General features: G+C 44.9%; 1 protein-coding gene across 4 annotated transcripts in view; it reads right to left on the bottom strand.

Moving 5' to 3' along the window:
* Positions 1 to 17,844, bottom strand: part of sema4bb (sema domain, immunoglobulin domain (Ig), transmembrane domain (TM) and short cytoplasmic domain, (semaphorin) 4Bb) — an 82,469-nt gene that overhangs the window by 41,215 nt on the left and 23,410 nt on the right. For 3 of the 4 annotated variants that reach the window (XM_056278786.1, XM_056278784.1, XM_056278787.1), the window contains exons 2-3: positions 9,442 to 9,584; positions 9,144 to 9,276 (exon numbers count right to left, since the gene is read on the bottom strand). In XM_056278786.1, the coding sequence (XP_056134761.1) occupies positions 9,144 to 9,270 (127 nt within the window). In that variant the 5' untranslated portion in view covers positions 9,271 to 9,276; positions 9,442 to 9,584. Of the gene's footprint in view, positions 1 to 9,143; positions 9,277 to 9,441; positions 9,588 to 17,844 lie in introns of all 4 variants that reach the window. The other variant, XM_056278785.1, reaches the window with a different exon arrangement.

A 17,844-nucleotide genomic window follows, 5' to 3' on the forward strand; every position in this document is an offset into this window, starting at 1 on the left:
GATATTTTTTTCCCCCTTTGGGGTATGACAAAGGTTGTGCATCTAGAGTATGTCATCTCATTCTACAAAACCCTTCCCTGTGACAGCAGTGTGGACACACAACAAATAAAGTGACAAGATGAACCTGCGGAGGGCTGAGAGGGTTTAGGAGGTTATCGGTGCTATTTCGCCTTAAAGAGCTGTCATGAGATTTATGACTAATACTATAAGGTGTTTTGATCGGTCTTTCAGGCAGCTGGGAATTGGGAAAGTTCCCATTTGGGAACATCCCACTTCCTAGATAAGAGCCTTCACATGATGACAACAAACAGGCAACATGGCTGCCCCTGGGAACTCTGCTCTATTTCTGCTGTCAGAATACAGAAAAGTGACAAACAACCTTGTCATCACCCATATAAACCAACACGGGGTGAACTGGAGCTCAGGAGGACAATACTATTTGTACACTACAGTAGTAATATGTTTAAATTCATCTTATCTGAGGTCATAGTCGAATGGTGTTTCAGCGTGGTTCTCCACCTGCCGCCACCCCAGCCACCGAAACGATAAGGAGTTGTAATCTGCAAAGTAACGTTTAACATCACAATCACCTGCACTAATGAGGACGCCCTAAATTAACAATGAAGTGACTTATTTGTGCGCGACGCAAGTACATGTCTTACCTTTGACCACAAACGCTGCCATTTCAAGTGACGTCAAACCTACTTCTCAGAGCTCTCAAAAACCCCTCATTTTGCTAGCAAGATGTTCCTAGTTTGACAGGCGTTCAGGTGTGTTCGCCCACTCGGAGGTTGGAATTTCCCCACTTCCCAGTTGCTCATGAACGCACCATAAGAGTGTGGTTCCTGCAGGACAGTCAAAATCCCTACCAACGCAAATCCATTTACTATACAGCAGAAACAAAATTAACCCTATTGCAGAAAGTGGTTAAACAACCGTTGTAACATTTCTCATTTTTACACTAACTGTACAACTATAACAACCAGATGATGTTACGAGATGCAGATGAGTATGAGAGGTAAAACACGTTCTTTTTGTTACGGGTCATTTATATCATGTGAAAGCAATACAAACGGACAACATTTGTATCTTTAACCCGGCATTCCTTTCTGTCCTCCTTGATTAACAGCTAAGCTGTCATTTCTAGCTGCTGCCCTGTTTCTTCCATTCAACCTTCATTTATCAAAATCTGTAATGACTGTACTTTTCTGTAGGTTTCCTGGAGCGTGGAAGTGACGAAGCCATTAGGATGGCTGAAACCGACCAAGTTGATGTGCCATAATTAGGTCCCATTGTTAGGATTGTTATGGTGCTATATGCAGGCACTTGTGAGTGCCACCTCTGCTGGAAGCCACAGACTGCCTCTCTTTTAGGATCAGTGGGCGTGTCCTTGCTGGGTTTTTACTTGGGCATCAGAGCATGTCTAAAAACTCACGAGTATTTTGCCTGACCCCCTCTGTCTCCCCCCTCCCTCCCTGCGCTGCAATCCACACACTGCCAAGGTCACGGGGTTAGCATGCATGAGAGAAAGTACACAATATCTGCTGTGCATTGACCAAATGAAAGGAAACATTCTGTGGACGTGCAACAAACGCAACATGGTTGGTAGTTAAGTCCTCTCGCTTGAAGGAGTACTTTGATTTGCTCTCTTTCTGACCTGTTTTTTTTCCTTTAATATTACACATATATCTGAATACTATGGTGCACAGCAATGTAATAGGCCTACCATTTACCGTGATTGAAACATTTTAAAATCTGGCTCACAGCCTTTATCGCATGCAAATTTGGTTTACTGGTTTACCAGGCACTCTGAAGTGTAATAGAAAAGCACAAAGGCTATTCAATGCATTGTTAGTGTAGCAGGTGGGGTGCGGTCATGAGGCAGGGAGACTCACGAGAGACCCATCTGGTCACCAAGGTACATCTGTGCCCAATCAAATTAACCCTGGCTCCCTATATACATATCAGACAATGTTGCAAACTATCATTTAAAACCCTGGAATGGGGTGGGTGGGGGGTGGGGGGGTAATATATTGACTGATCTGTTTGAAAAGAACCTACTGTTTGAGCGTCAAACCCATATTTGAATTTATACCGTTTACGAATTATGCATTGAGCACAAGCACACTTCTCTCGCTGTGTCCTCTCTGAGCGTGCCCGAACCTCGTCACGGTAGGAATGGGAAGAATCACAAACAACACTATCTATTACAGACAGGATTGCCAGTAATACTACAAGGTGGCTGACAAATATTCCCATTTCTCAGAAATATTTTACAACTATATATGAACATATAAATGAATATCTGACTTATCAAGTAATGAGGCGGTAACAAAAGCTGAGCAGGAAAAAAAAAGAAAACGAGATGACATTGATTAAGTCATCAATGTTCAAGTAACCAACCAATCAATCAATATAAAAGTCAACTGGTCTTGGGTATCTTCACAACCGGATTCTTTTGTCCCAACTTTAAGAGAAAACACCTCAACACTGCATCTCCAGAGGAAGACGTTTGAAAACTTGGCTGCCATGGCTCCGAGATGGGAGCAAAGTTTGCTTTTTAAACCCAACTTCTATGTTACAAACAGAGACAGAGGCAACATGCCTAGTTGACTGCCTGCCACTTCAGGTCCCATGATCCTCTGGGCTGTCTCCCTGTGCACAACAGCCATAATGAAAAACAGACAAGCTCTCCCACCACAACCATAATACTTCCACTCACTACACATTGGAGATTAGCCCGCTCATTAGGGCAGAAGCAAAGTGAGAGAGGAGAAATTGAGTGAAAAGTAAGAAAAGGAGCTTTTCTGGGGGAGATAAAAAAAAAAAGCTGCAAAAGGAAGGAAGGGTCCTCACTCGAAGAAATAGACAGGGCCCCTTTTTTGTTGTACCGTACAAATGAACCAGGAGGTTTAAGGGGTTCGCCGCTTTACGTGAAGTTCATTCTCACTGGCATGGTATTCTTGTGTTAGAGCTTAATTTACATAGGATATGTAAAGCACATCGGCGATACCACACACCGTATTTATACAACTCTGCACTCTTGGACTGAAATGAAAAGAGGTTACAATCAGTGTCACTGACATTTGGATGAGATTTACATGCTTCCACACTACATCATCACCCGAAAGGCCTCTGTCTCTCACATGACTGCCTACCCAGTATGTTTGCTGGTTGAAGGACCCTAAATAAACTGTTTGAAATGAAGTTAAAAGAATGACATTTTAAAAAAAAAAAAGAAAAAAGAAGAATTTAGAGTGGACTAAAAGTTGGGGGAAAAGGAGCGGTTTGCACCACACCCATTTACTGGGAACCGGCTTTGCACCAGCTCGAGTTTTCATTCTGCTCTCTGCAAAACAAGAGCAACATTTGTAAGGATGTACTGAGGTATGATTAACGCTATTGTAACGCGCTCCATTTAAAATATTAGGGCCACATTTTCTGCGTTTGTTTGACAGGTGAAAATAAACCTTCACCGACTTATTTCAAGTTCAGACAGGTAGTCAAGAGCCGTCACACCCCATATACACCCTCCCTTACATCCCTGCTGGAAAAACAACCACTTTGGTTGCTGCGGGATGAACATATTTGTCTGCATGATCAGACTTTCAGAAAAAATACTGTTCAAGTGACGAATTACTGAGCTGACAGTACGAAGCTCTGTGAAACTCTTGCACGGGGCAACACAACTCAAACGATGAGCGCACAGGGTGTTCAGAGCACGGCGATATCTTGAGCTACACTGTCCTGTGGAGTGGTCCATCAATTGGTCCATCTCCACTCTAATTACTTACAGACAGATGCCTCCATTCCCCCCCCATTTATAGTATTCCCTGCAACACCAACAAATTACCAAAAAAGATGTGTGCTGTGATTTTTACTTATAAATGCTTAACCCAAGGTGACCACAATGAGAGGAAGACTGCGGTTTAGATGGAATAATGACATGCAAATGATAAAGGTGTGACAAGGCCTTTGGTCAAAGTGGTGGGTTTGCCACAAAAGCTTATTTGACAGACAAGTTTTTCAGCCCGGCTCTGCATTATGAGAGGAGTTAGTTACGATGACAGGTTGAGGACGGGCTGTGTGCGTTTGAAGGTGTTAATACACTTACTGTTTGCTGTCTGCTCTGAACATACCAAAATGCATCACAGTAAAACACACCACAGGAAGTGTTGCCACTAGGCTTTTTTACGGAGAGCCCGCAATACTGCCGCGATGAAGACCCGCCTTTACACCGGCTTTGCTTTTTGGCTGAAAAGGCTGGTGGGCCAACCCTACAAACGCGAATGTCCCTGACTGACTGACTGACTGACTGACTGACTGACTGACTGACTGACTGACTGACTGACTGACTGACTGGTCATGTTTAGAATGAATGACAGACTGATCATGTTTGACACAATTGGGCCGCTGGATAAGGTGACCAACAACACCACTGAAGTTTTGTTTTTTTGTATGTGGCTTTTTCCCCTCTTTTACTCCTCAGTTGTACTTGGACAATTACCCTATTTTCCAAGCCATCCCTGTCTTTGCTCCACCCCCTCTGCTGACCCGGGGAGGGCTGCACACTAACACAAGCCTCCTCCGATACATGTGGAGTCGCCAGCTGCTTCTTTTCACCTGACAGTGAGGAGTTTCACCAGGGGGATGTAGCACATGGGAGGATCACGATAGTCCCCCCCAGTCCTCCCCCCCCTGAACAGGTGCCCTGAACGTCCAGAGGTGGTGCTAGTGCAGCGACCAGGAAACATACCCACATCTGGCTTCCCACCCGCAGACGCGGCCAATTGTGTCTGTAGGAACGCCTGACCAAGCCAGAGGTAACATGGGGATTCGAACCGGTGATCCCCATGTTGGTAGGCAACGGAATAGACCGCTACACTACCAGGACACCCCGTCACTGAAGTGACATGATTGGTTGTTTGAGCACCGAGAGGCATGAGGGAAAGCGCACAGTTAAAGCACCCCAAATAACAATTGCTCAGGCAAAACACTCACTGGCGAATTCACAAAAGGATTGCACAGCTTTTGCGGCCGCTAAACCTGCACAAACAAGACAAACAGAACCGTGTAATTCTCAAAGGGTGAAATGCACCCCTAACTGCGCTACTAAGCAAATTATGTCTCGGTGCTCCGGTGCCATTTTCATGTATTCAAATTAGGTAGTAAGTCTACATTTGGTGCAAAGATCCTATTCACAAACACTAGCGCGTATCGCCACACGCAGTTAGAGAGAAAATTACTAGCGTCTTGTGAGAGTTGGTGGTCACTAAGGACATTTATAAGGGGTGTCACACCCAGACTTTCCAGGGATCCTGGCAGCAGTGATGTAGCCAGGAAGAAGGCATCTTCATGCCAGGCGTGCTCATGAGCTGATATTCCTAAGGAGAATATCACTTTTTGATTTAACTGAGACCGAAATCACTCGCAGATACAGGTTGCCAGGTCAAACAAGTCTTGTTATTCTTGATGACATCAAGGATGACATTGAGCCTGCCTACTGTGTTCTCGGTACAAAGCCCCCATTTACACTTTGCCACACAGATTATTGCAATCAGATGCAAAACAAGGGCGAATCACACTCAGCAGCAAAACTTCATGGGCGTATTTGCGCTGTAATATCATTCGGGCAATATCTTTTGTGAACTGGACCTTGACACGGGGCAGATAGTGGTTGCAAGTGATGCGCAATTCATGGCGCAATCAGCGGCCACAGTCCATTCTTTTGTGACTTCACCCTTCAAGACAGAGCGCATCTTAGAAAACCGAGAGACATCCAGATAGAAACAGATGCAAGAGGAGGGGAAGTTAACAGATAATTAGAATAGGTTTGCCATCCATCCATTATCCAAACCGCTTATCCTGCTCTCAGGGTCGCGGGGATGCTGGAGCCTATCCCAGCAGTCATTGGGCGGCAGACACCCTGGACAGGCCACCAGGCACGCACACACACACACACACACACACACACACACACACACACACACACACACACACACACACACACACACACACACACACACACTTGCTTTGCTTGCTTTAGGTTGTCCGTCGTGTCCGATGATGACAATCCTGCCTCTGGCACTTGTGAGTCTTCTTATGGCTGTAAAGCCCAATCCGCGATCCACAATGTCTGCCGCAGACAGAACAGGTGAAATCACTGACTGGGGGTGTAGGTGTGGTACTGGCTTCATGTCTCTTCAGACGTCTTCTGGTCCGTCGATCACCGCGGTCCTTCTCGAGGTTTTGCACCCCTTGTTGACAGAGCTGCCGCCAGATGGAGCATTGGGCGGCAGTGTCTTCCAGCTGGCTCGGGTTCAGGCCGCACTTTTTTATGATGGTCTTCAGCTGGTCTTTGTACCGTTTTTCTGGCCCCCTGCAAAGCGGCGGCCAAGATGTAGCTGGCCATACAGCACTTTACGCGGTAAGCACTCCTTTGGCATCCTGATGACGTGACCGAGCCATCGAAGTTGGTGCTGGGTGACGGTAGCCTCCATGCTGATGCAGTTGGTCTTGCGGAGTATTTCAGTATGGGGCACTCGGTCACGCCAGGTTATCCTCAGGATGCATTGTAGGCATCTGATGTGGAAGGCCTCAAGCATCCTGAGGTGGTGGCTGTACAGGGTCCACGCCTCACAGCTGTAGAGGAGAGTCGTGATGACAACTGCCAAGTAGACAGATATTTTGGTGTGGAGGTTGAGGTCTTTGTTTTGAAAGACCCTTCTCCTAAGTCTGCCAAAAGAGGATGACGCTTGTTTAATCCGGTTTTGCATCTCCCTGTCGATGCTGCAGTCGTCAGAGAGGAAGCTGCCCAGGTATTTGAAGGATTCCACTGTTGCAAGTGGTTTGTCGGAGATGTTGAAGGTTGGTGAATGAGATGGAGGAGTAGATGCCCACTGGCATACTACTTCAGTCTTTGCCACATTTATAGAGAGCCCCAGCCTACCATACGCCCTTGCAGCAGCTGCAAGGGTAGGTTGTAGTGCCTCGGGAGTGTGGGCCACAACTGCACAGTCATCTGCGTACTGTAACTCGATGATGTGCTCAGATGTCATTTTTGTGACCACTTGGAGCCTACGGATGTTAAATAGGTTTCCATCTAGTCTGAAGTCCACAGTAACCCCACTGTCCTTCCTGATTTCCTTGTGGAGCAGCAATGTCACACACAGGAGGAATATGTTGAAGAGAACTGGAGCAAGGATGCACCCCTGACGTACCCCGGTGCACACCCTGAAGGGCTCGGATTCCTGGCCTCCAATGGTCACACGGGCCATCATCCCCACATGAAATCTTTGAAGGATGTTGACAAACTTTCGTGGACAGCCAAACTTCAGGAGGATGTTCCATAGGATGTCCCTGTTGACTGTGTCGAAAGCCTTTGACAGGTCGATGAAGGCTATGAAGAGGTTCTGATGTTGCTCCCTACACTTCTCTTGGAGTTGCCGTGCTGTGAACACCATGTCCACAGTACTCCTATTCCTCCACACACACACACACACACACACACACACACACACACACACACACACACACACATTTATACCAAAGGACAATTTAGCATGGCCGATTCACCTGATCTACATGTCTTTGGACTGTGGGAGGAAACCGGAGCACCCGGAGGAAACCCACGAAGACACGGGGAGAACATGCAAACTCCACACAGAGGATGACCCCCAAGGTTGGACTACCCCGGGGCTCGAACCCAGGACCTTCTTGCTGTGAGGCGACCACGCCAACCACTGCGCCACCATGCCGCCTAGAATAGGTACACTTTAAATTAAATTAAGTTCTCTTTCAAATCGAACATCCCAAGATATGAGTGGAAAGTATTGTTCTCCCAACTGCATTTATAACCTTTTTACTTGAACGTAGCTTCACCATGTCATGCGATATACTACTTCAGCACATTTTAACAAATATTACTGGGACCACTGCAGAAAACTGAAGATGAGCTTTTTATATCCAGGAATCACATTTTATACACTACCACTGACTATCTCTGTAACAAATTGGCCACAATTTCGAATATTGACCATGCACGCTCCAGCCATATACTAGGTTTTGACCTGGTCTTGTTTACACTGAGCCAAACAAAGCAGGCATAATGATGCCCCAGTGTGTGATTTTACATAGCATGCCGGTGTTCTGGACACAGAGGCGGCGTAATGTGTAACACAACAGCGTCGCCTGGCCCATCCTGCTGGTCGTCCCTTTTACAAAGACGTTTATTCGGCTCTGTGACTACCTCCGTTGCCGGCTTAACGCCGTAACAACAATGCCCCCCCACGTGCTCGTACGTTCTACACAGAACGGCAAGGCGGATTAATGGCGTCATGGTCCCACCTTGAAAAGGCTGTGTAAAAAGCCTCATTGTTTGCAGTGTTCATCTGAGTAATACTCTGAGTAGGCACACGTTAGGACCTATTTGCATCCCTCCCCGTTTTGTGGTAAAACAGACTCCGAACCAAACCAAACAGCAAATTTTGTGGTCCTGTCAGTTAGTCAGTAGAGCGTCTGGTGTTATGGCAGCATATACTTTGAGCGTGGCACAAACTACAAATACTACAGATACCCACAGAATCCCCATACTTGGGAACAAATGTATGTGAATGTGGTTGTCTGCATGTTGTCCTGTATATGTCCATGTGTGGGTGCTTGTGCGCTCTTAGTGTTTATGTGCCCTTGTGCGTGTGCTGAAACACATGGGATATGCCTTTCTTTTCTGTGGAAAATATATGGAAAGTGGGAAGGAACCATTTAACACTTGCAGTGCCATCCATCAAATCATACTGGACCATTCAGTAAGGTTATTTTGGCATAGAAATATTTCAAATAGAACACAACTACTTGTTTCTGTAAAACCCACAATGATAGATTACACAAAATAACAGGATAATCAATGATTATGTGTCAATAATAAATTGTATAATCGAACTACATGAAGTATCCAGCCATATATGTAACTAGTTATTATGGCCATCACTGCAGTTTTAGTATCTGCATGTGTGTGTGTGTGTGTGTGTGTGTGTGTGTGTGTGTGTGTGTGTGTGTGTGCGTGCGCATTTGGGGGGTTGGGTGTTAAAATAATGTAGGTTATCCCCTATTAATGTCAAGCTGCGTATGAGAATATTTGGACTTACTGTATGGGAAACTGATGCGTGGCGTGACATCATCAGCAGCAGCCATCGCTGAGTGGAGGCAGCTGGCCAATAGCAGCACAGCAGCCATAGGAGAGCAGACAGCTGACGCTAACGTCCACATGGTCATTCGATCCTGTTGCAGAAACACACAAACAAACATTTTTCTCAAGATTCCCGAGAATTCGTAAAGCTCCCTTTCAAACCACAGCGCTTATTTGCTCGCTTGCGTCTTCCTGTGGGCAGAAGGAGAATAAAACGTCCTTAACAGATTGTTGTACGGCCAATGGTCTTTACGCACCGTTAGTGGAGTCTTGAGATGGCAGAGAGCGGTCCTCTCGGAGTTAAAGGCTCGCTGTTTTCATCCAGCCGTAGTTCTCATCGATCGATTCTTGGTAAACCCAAACCGGCTGCCATTCAGTAATCACGTCTATAATTCAGGATCTGCTGAAAGGAGAAGAGGACCAGTCCTTTTAGCTTGACACAAGATATTTTCACAGACAAGAGGCATCCTGAGATAGAATAACGGGTCAATGACTAACCATTTGATGTAAATCAATGATATGGGCTTGATAGCATTATGGGAGTTAGCTGAAATGTAGCCTTGATCCTTGACTGGGAAATGTGCTTTTTTTTTTATTTAATTTAACGACTTTATAGCCAATGCACAAACGTATTTATTAATTTCTATTTATAAGAAATGGCATCAGTGAACTTTAACAGGCCGAGTTTCCCATAACAACGCTTACATTGTTTTAAAAAGCTCTGGCACACTTAACCCAAATGTCATGATAGCAACAAAACATTTGTGTTCTCTTTTCTCCTTCACCACGCTGCCAGAGGAAAGAAAAAAAAAAACCTAATCTACTTAGACCACTCAGGCCATCAATAAGTTGACATGAAAACGCACATTAATTCATAGGGTTGCGTGATCGGTTTAAAAAAAGTTGAAGCTTGGCCACAGATCTCGTCCAATTTGCTCCCTGTTCTCCAGGCCTTCAACTTACTCGGGTGGGAGCGGGGGGGGGGGGCATTTTGCTTTTGTATCCCTTTATACAAATCAGGCTGTCATCAGCACTCTGTAAAAGATCACCAAGAAGACGACATGGGAGCTTGGCTATCATTTTGTGGTGACGGAGGGGTGGAAAATGAGAGAGACAAGTGACTACTGCAACAACTCTGTAATTTATCTCCAAAGACGGGGCCCCGGACACAGCTGCTGTTTTATTGGCTCCAACGTGAGCTGCACAAAAAAAAAGAAGGTGCCAGCCGTGTAGATATATGCTGAGTTCATCTTTTTTTTCTACTTAATAAATGGTCATGGTTCACAGAGGGGGAAATTTTTAAAAAAAAATCACTTGAAATAGATACTACTACGCGTCTGTTCCAACTCCATCTTTTCCAAATACAGCAACATTGTTGTTAAGGTCTTCCAAACATCATAAACAACTCAAAGTAGTCTGAGTCGGTAATCCTGGGATGACAGCACCGGTACACCCCATCAAAGGACAATTAAAAACCGAGCCATACACTTTACGACTACTGCCAAGCCTTTTTCTAACCTGTTCACAAGGGCAAAATCTCAAATCTGTTTTTTTTTTTAGATAGATAAAGTATAAAGATAAAGTATAGAAGCATTCGGCTAAACCAACGAGACCTTCGTCTTCATGCATGCTCAATAATCCAGGTAAGAAAATCACAGAAATTAACTGATTCGACTTTCTGCGATGAAACCTTTGCTCTAAACATAAACACAGCCGACAGCTCCTCGTGTCCGACTCCATTAGATACCCTCCAAGCCCCTGCGTAGGTAATGACGTCTGGAGAATAAACAGAGAGGCAGCACATGGCGTCTCCTGTTAAGGAGCCACGGTACTGACACAGCTTCCACAAGGACCACATTCAAACATTTACGGTGACTAATAAAACCAAACGACAAAATAGGACAACCTGGGGTCAATTGCAGGTGGTTGTCTGGTGCGACCGGGTCCTGCCTGAGGGTACTTAAAACACGCAATCAGCCTGGACAGACCAAAGACTGCAGAATAAACAAGAGACTTAGGACACCGTCACTCCCCTACCTGCCGTCACGCTGTCCCCCAGGACACCACTGTTGTCTGACAGGCTGGCAGACCGGCTGGCAGCAAGGCTGAATAATTGCAAGCAGACTTGCAGACTGGTTAGCTTGCAGGCAGGCGGAATTTACAGTTTGTTTACTAAATGGCTTGTTGACTGGGGGGGTGGGTGGTTGCCTGGCTGGCTTGCACGGTGGTTGACTGAGGGGACAGATTTGTAGAATGGTTTGCCGGCAGACTCTGTGTCTACCTGAATGAGTAACTTGCTGGCAGCTGGCCCTTGAGAACATACAAAATATATTTTGTTGAAGGCAGTCTGACACACTCAGTATCTGTGTGTGTGTGTGTGTGTGTGTGTGTGTGTGTGTGTGTGTGTGTGTGTGTGTGTTCGAGGGGGCACTTAAGTACATCCACCCTGTTCACACCCAGGCCCTGTCACTCAGCTGCTCCCTGTTGCAAAAAGGACATCATCCCTTACTTTACTTCCCTGTCCTCACCTCTACAGTCAGTGGTCTCACCTTGGTCACTGTGGCAAAGCTCAAAATGGTTTTACTAAAAAAAAAAACACTATCTCACTTTTTTTCCCCCCTGTCGCCTCTTCATTTATGCATCTGTCTCCTGCCATCGTGCCCTTGTCTCCCTCTCTCCACTGGTAGTGAACCATTAAGTCTGTGTCACCCGGTGTCAACCCTCGCTTCAGCAGCAGACAGCTTTGGTCTCTGCTGTTGAACTGAAGGTAACCCAGACACCGAAGGCTGCTAACATCCGCCACATGATCCGCTTACATTTCCCCCTTCTCCTCTGATGGCCGCTCCCATGTCCGCTGGGATTGCACAAACCAACATGGCAGCCCTCCATGTATCACACACCCCAAGTCCCCATGTTCCCTGGGCAAATTCTTACGTAAGTTGTTTTACAATTTAACAGATAGAGAGGGGCAGTTAGGAGTGCCTCTTAATACTGCCATAAACTCTGCAACTCATGCGGAAAACTTGTAAGGCAATGCTCCAGCATCATTTGTGGCGTTTTCTCATTGACCAAATAAATTCAACTGGAGCTTCAGTTTTCTCTTTCACTCCACGTACTGTCCTTTTAGACTTCCCAAAATATTTAACCCTTCATGTGGTCCACTAAGCTGTGGGCGGCAAGGCAACTTTTCACAATGTAAAACATTGGCAACAAAACAAAGATTAAAGAGAAACTATAAGGGTGTCCGGGTAGCTCAGCGGTCTATTCCGTTGCCTACCAACACGGGGATCGCCGGTTTGAATCCCTGTGTTACATTTGGCTTGGTCGGGCATCCCTACAGACACAATTGGACACGTATGGAAAGCTGGATGTGGGTATGTGTGCTAATCGCTGCACTAGTGCCTCCTTTGGTCAGTCGGGGGTGCCTGTTTGGGGGGGGGGGGACTGGGGGGAATAGCGTGTTTCTCCCATGAGCTACATCCCCCTGGCGAAACTCCTCGCTGTCAGGTGAAAAGAAACGGCTGGCGACTCCACATGTATCAGAGGAGACTTGGTAGTCTGCAGCCCTCCCCGGATCGGCAGAGGGGGTGGAGCAGCGACCGGGACGGCTCGGGAGAGTGGGGTAGTCGGCCATGTAAAATTGGGGAGAAAAAGGGGGAAAATTAAAAAAAGAAAAGAAAAAGAAGCTACGATGGTTCATGTTTATGTATACTTTTATCTATATTTATTTGTTAACATTCAAAAATCAGTTGCTAAGGGTAATAGTGTCTATCTGCATTTTTCCACAAATGTTTTTCAGATAGAAATAATTAGGAAAATGAGTGAACTTTACGCCAGTTGTTCAAAGTGAGAAAGTGTGTACCAAAATAGTACCTATAGGCCAACCAGTGAAATTACTCACCATCACAGGTAAGATAAGTGTAGTATTTTTTAGTCTCAACACTATAAACTTCCAGTTACTCTTGGCAGGATAGCATGCCAAACATATCTGAACACGACTTCTATAGAGAGCCTCTATATTGTATCAATAGTCTTCTATAGAGAGCCTCTAGTATATTACATCAATAGACTTTGAAACAAGGGAAGCTGCAGAACTCATTAATAAATGAGAAGCTTAACAATGTAAAAAAAAAAAAAAAAAGGCCTTACAGCCGGTTGAAAAAACACTGGACATCAGGGGAATCCAAAATAAAAGATGACTCATAGTTATGATGTCTACAATGTTCACATTATGGAAGACAAGGGAAATGCTCTCCTGATTCTGTTGACCTTATTTGGCTAATTCTTTTTTTTTCTTTTAGATTTTGTTTCAAGCAGTTGTGCTTAATAATATCAAATTGTACATAACAGGAAGCATCAAAGAGAGGGGATGACTCAGGGGCGTCCGGGTGGCATAGCGGTCTATTCCGTTGCTGATTCGAATCCCCGTGTTACCTCCGGCTTGGTCGGACGTCCCTACAGACACAATTGGCTATGTCTGCGGGTGGGAAGCCAGATGTGGATATGTGTCCTGGTCGCTGCATTAGCGCCTCCTCTGGTCAGTCAAGGCACCTGTTTGGGGAGGGGGGACGGGGGAATAGCATGATCCTCCCACGTGCTATGTCCCCCTGGCAAAACTCCTCACTGTCAGGTGAAAAGAAGCGTCTGGCGACTCCATATGTATCAAAAGAGGCATGTGGTAGTCTGCAGCCCTCCCTGGATTGGCGGAGGGGGTGGAGCAGCGATCGGGATGGGTCAGAAAATAGGGTAATTGGCCAAGTACAATTGGGGAGAAAAAGAGGGGGGAAAAAAGCCACAAAAAAAAATTGAGGGGATGACTTGTAACATAGGTCATGTGTCTGACATCATTTCACTAAATGGTCCAGCGAAACATGGAGCATCTACGTATAATTGGCCTGATCGATCCTGACAAATCATCAAGGATCTTATAAAAACAAGGTAACCAAGATAAATAAACTCCATGTGGTATCTGACGGCAACAATGATAAACAATTTTCAAGACAAATACAAAACTGTGATAGAAGCCACATGAAATTTCTGCTGGTTGTGGGGGTTGGGGGTGGGAGGGCTACACTTTGAGCAAACCTATGAAAGGCATCATATTCATTACAGCTCTTTGTCGTCTCTTGCTACAGCACCTCTCGGATACCAACCCCGGGGGCTCTATTCATCTGAAGCTGTTGTAGGGCAAGTGGCCCTCTATGCCCAGTACCCATCTGCTCAGCTAAGAGAGGGTCTGGTGGTCCTTTTATCAATGGAGGGTGAATCTGGTGTCATATTGCTTGGGGGTATAGCTTCATTAACCTTTTGAACCTCCCGCTGAGGTTCCCTCTTAATACCTGCATCTGCTGAGACAAAGAAAGTGGGCAGCAGACACATAAGAGGCTAGCTACCCTGTGATGGGTCGTGGCGAGTTCACTTCAGAGTGAACTGCCTGAATGCTAACAAGTCAGCTAACTCCTTATAGATGAACAGACCTTGTGGTCCGCTATCAGCACCCAATAATTAATCTGTACAAAGTGACTTGTCTCTCATTTGGTCTTTGGCATGGACTGAGGCACTTATGGAGATGATCATTTGCCGGGCAGAACCCCTGTGATGGCAGCTCTATCACAGACTAGACATGAGGCTAGATTAGGCCATCATCCAATCCATTAACGTTATCGCAAGTCTATCTAAGTCCAAAGCAAGAGAACAAAAAAAAGAGTTTGCATTTAATTGAGTGGCTGCAATCAAATAGAAACTTATTTCAGTATCTGGGTCTCAGTTTTTTGTCAGGTCCGAGGGTGACTTTGTAAGATCGTATCGCAAAAATTCAATAACAGCTTCCAATAACAAACACAGAGATAAACAGAGAGATCTAATTGTTTTTATAGGGTCAAACAATTTCTACAGACATTGTTTAGAGTGACAGATTATTTTTTTTCTGTGTCTGACAGTCAGAAAACAGCCAGGATCCTCAGGATTTACAGACTACTCTCCAGCAACACTCATGGAGCCTTTGTGAAATAACACTGGCCACAAGAATGCAGAGCTGTCATCTCTGTATATGCAAATCCCGAGTACAGATATGCATTTTCCTTAACTGTATGTTTTGCTAACATGGTAAACACAACATGGCAAACATGCAAATATTGAGGTTTTATAAACTGTTGACTTGTACCCAGGACTGATTTGGCAGGACTCTGACCCATGTTCACACCAAAGCCAATCCCAGTAAAACCCCAAGCTTTCATTTCATTGTGATAGTGTCACTATTTGTGCTTGATATCATGCAAAGCTCCTTTGTCGTAAATTTGTACCTCAAGTAAGGGACTCCCCATAGTGTGGCGCTCGATCTGCCTCTAGGGGGTGCTCGAGAAGAAAGATTCAATGGTGGTGTAATGGTGTAATAGTTACACCATTATACTGTGATTTTTGTCAGATGGGATTTTTCATGAAATAAAAAACATGAAATTTAAACTGGTGAATTGTGGTTGATTGTGTGTAACTTTATTGCAGTTTGGTTCAAATTCCTGTGTTCTTATTTCCATAACTGCCATGTTATGTATGGTTAATGGTAATTTAAACTTGATGCTATTTTACGTTAATGCAGGAGAAAATATGACAGCGTGTTTCTCCATCTTTTCTTGCGAAGAAAGAAAAGAAGAAATGAAAGCCACTTTATTTCGTCAATGTACAGGTTACAGTGAATTTGTTCTTTGCATTTAACCCATCCTATTGTATAGGAGCAGTGGGCAGCTGCAACGCCCCGAGACCAACTCCAGTTCTTCTTTCCATTGCCCTGGTCAGGGGCACAGACTGGAGTATTAACCCTAACATGCATGTCTTTCTGATGGTGGGAGGAAACCGGAGCACCCGGAGGAAACCCATGCAGACACGGGGAGAACATGCAAACTCCATACAGAAAGGACCTGGGACAGCCTAGGGTTCGAACCCAGGACCTTCTTGCTGTGAGGCAACAGTGTTAACCACTGGGCTACCATGCTGCCTGTGATGGGCCTATCTGCCTCCGAGCCTGTGTGTGTGTCCTCGCCCTCACCAATCCTCTCTGCTCTTTAAAAGTGATAGCTTGTGTGTAACCTTTTTGCGATTTATTGAAACTTTGTTGCAGTGAGGTTTCAGTTTCATTTGAATGTGAGAGCACATTGTTGTGATCTCTTGAATATTCATTTGCAAATTGTTTTCTGATTATTTTGCATGACTGAACTTGATGTCGTTAATGTGGCTATGAAGAGGCTATGTTGTATCTTTTTTTTAAAATGTGGGGGATTGGGGGTGCATCAATCCGGTTGGGATGTAGAGGGGGGTGCATTGCCTAAAAAGTTTTGGAACCGCTGCTTTAAGGTATTAAAATGAGGTGAAGAGGGCCTACAACGCAATCTATCGAGAGAGTATTGCCTTGATTTACACCTATATCACTATGGATTTACCATATGTTAATGCATTTCGTGTCGACAGCAGGTGTGCCACCGTCTCACACATCATCTAGGTTGGAACTGACAGGAGGGAAAACAAAACAAGGTTTTAGCAGAGGCCTGCTAACATTTCAGCCTCCTGCCTCATCTTTCTAAAAAAACTTGGCAACCATACCATTGTAAGTCAATACTAAATGGATTTGTATCTCGATTTTGTGGGGCTTCTGGAAACCTAACCAGAAAATTCCCACCTTATCTGATCTTGGCGAGCGGTTGCTGTTGTTTTATTTTTCAAATTTCACAAAATGAGGCGATGATAGGGTGGTAATGGTAACTAAATTTATTTTCCCAGAAAAATACACAAGTTATGCAGTTTCCTCACATCCTAACTCATGGGAATGGCACAGGGGAAATAAGGAAGGTCTAAGAAGAGCAGACTGCTCCCGGCATTGAGGAAGCAGACTCGTGAATGATTCAAGACTGGGTTAAAAATAATCTGTGAACCCCCTCGCAGCAGCCGTGGCAGCAGCAAGTGTTTCCTAAACCGGTAGAGCTCATAGTAAATTCATCATCATGGTGACTCAATGAGATCACAGAACGTCTAAGTATGAATCGGCATATCCGGAGGAGAGAGCTGCAGGATAAATCTATTGGGGCAGATGGAGTGTGCGACAGTGATGACTTTGTTAATTATAAGATAGCCATCAAGACAGAAAAAGCAACATTGATCTACATCCACCATAACCACTAAATCATACATTCTCCACTTCCAGCAAAGGTTTAAATGCACATCAGCCTGCGTTAAAGCATTACCAGGCCTTGACCACAGGAAGCCAAAGCCTAAAAGACATGGCCAAGTCTGGCATACATGCATAATGTTGCTTAAATGGGTCAGTGCTTTCTTAGAAATCCTGAACAGTGGCTTGTGCCTTGGTAAAAGCGAGTCTATCAACAAACAATCACCAGGATATCCTGTCTCAGTAACCCTTCACTTTTTTCCATAGTGTAGTACCTCATAAGCTAGGTACAATGCATGCAATGGAATAAGATTCTTCCATCTGCATATGTATTAGTAGACATAAAGCTTTCATTTTGTTTAAAGGAAATGCCTCTGGAACCGAGCTTGAAGCACTGGTTAGGTGTAATGTATTCAGAAGCATTCAAAAACTATGCATTGAACTAAAACTATGTTAAAGATAAACAGTTTTGGTGGAAATGTGAAAAAAAAGGCTTTTCATCCCT

The sequence above is a fragment of the Lampris incognitus genome, chromosome 4 (genome assembly GCF_029633865.1).
Source record: "Lampris incognitus isolate fLamInc1 chromosome 4, fLamInc1.hap2, whole genome shotgun sequence".
NCBI classification, from domain to species: domain Eukaryota; kingdom Metazoa; phylum Chordata; class Actinopteri; order Lampriformes; family Lampridae; genus Lampris; species Lampris incognitus.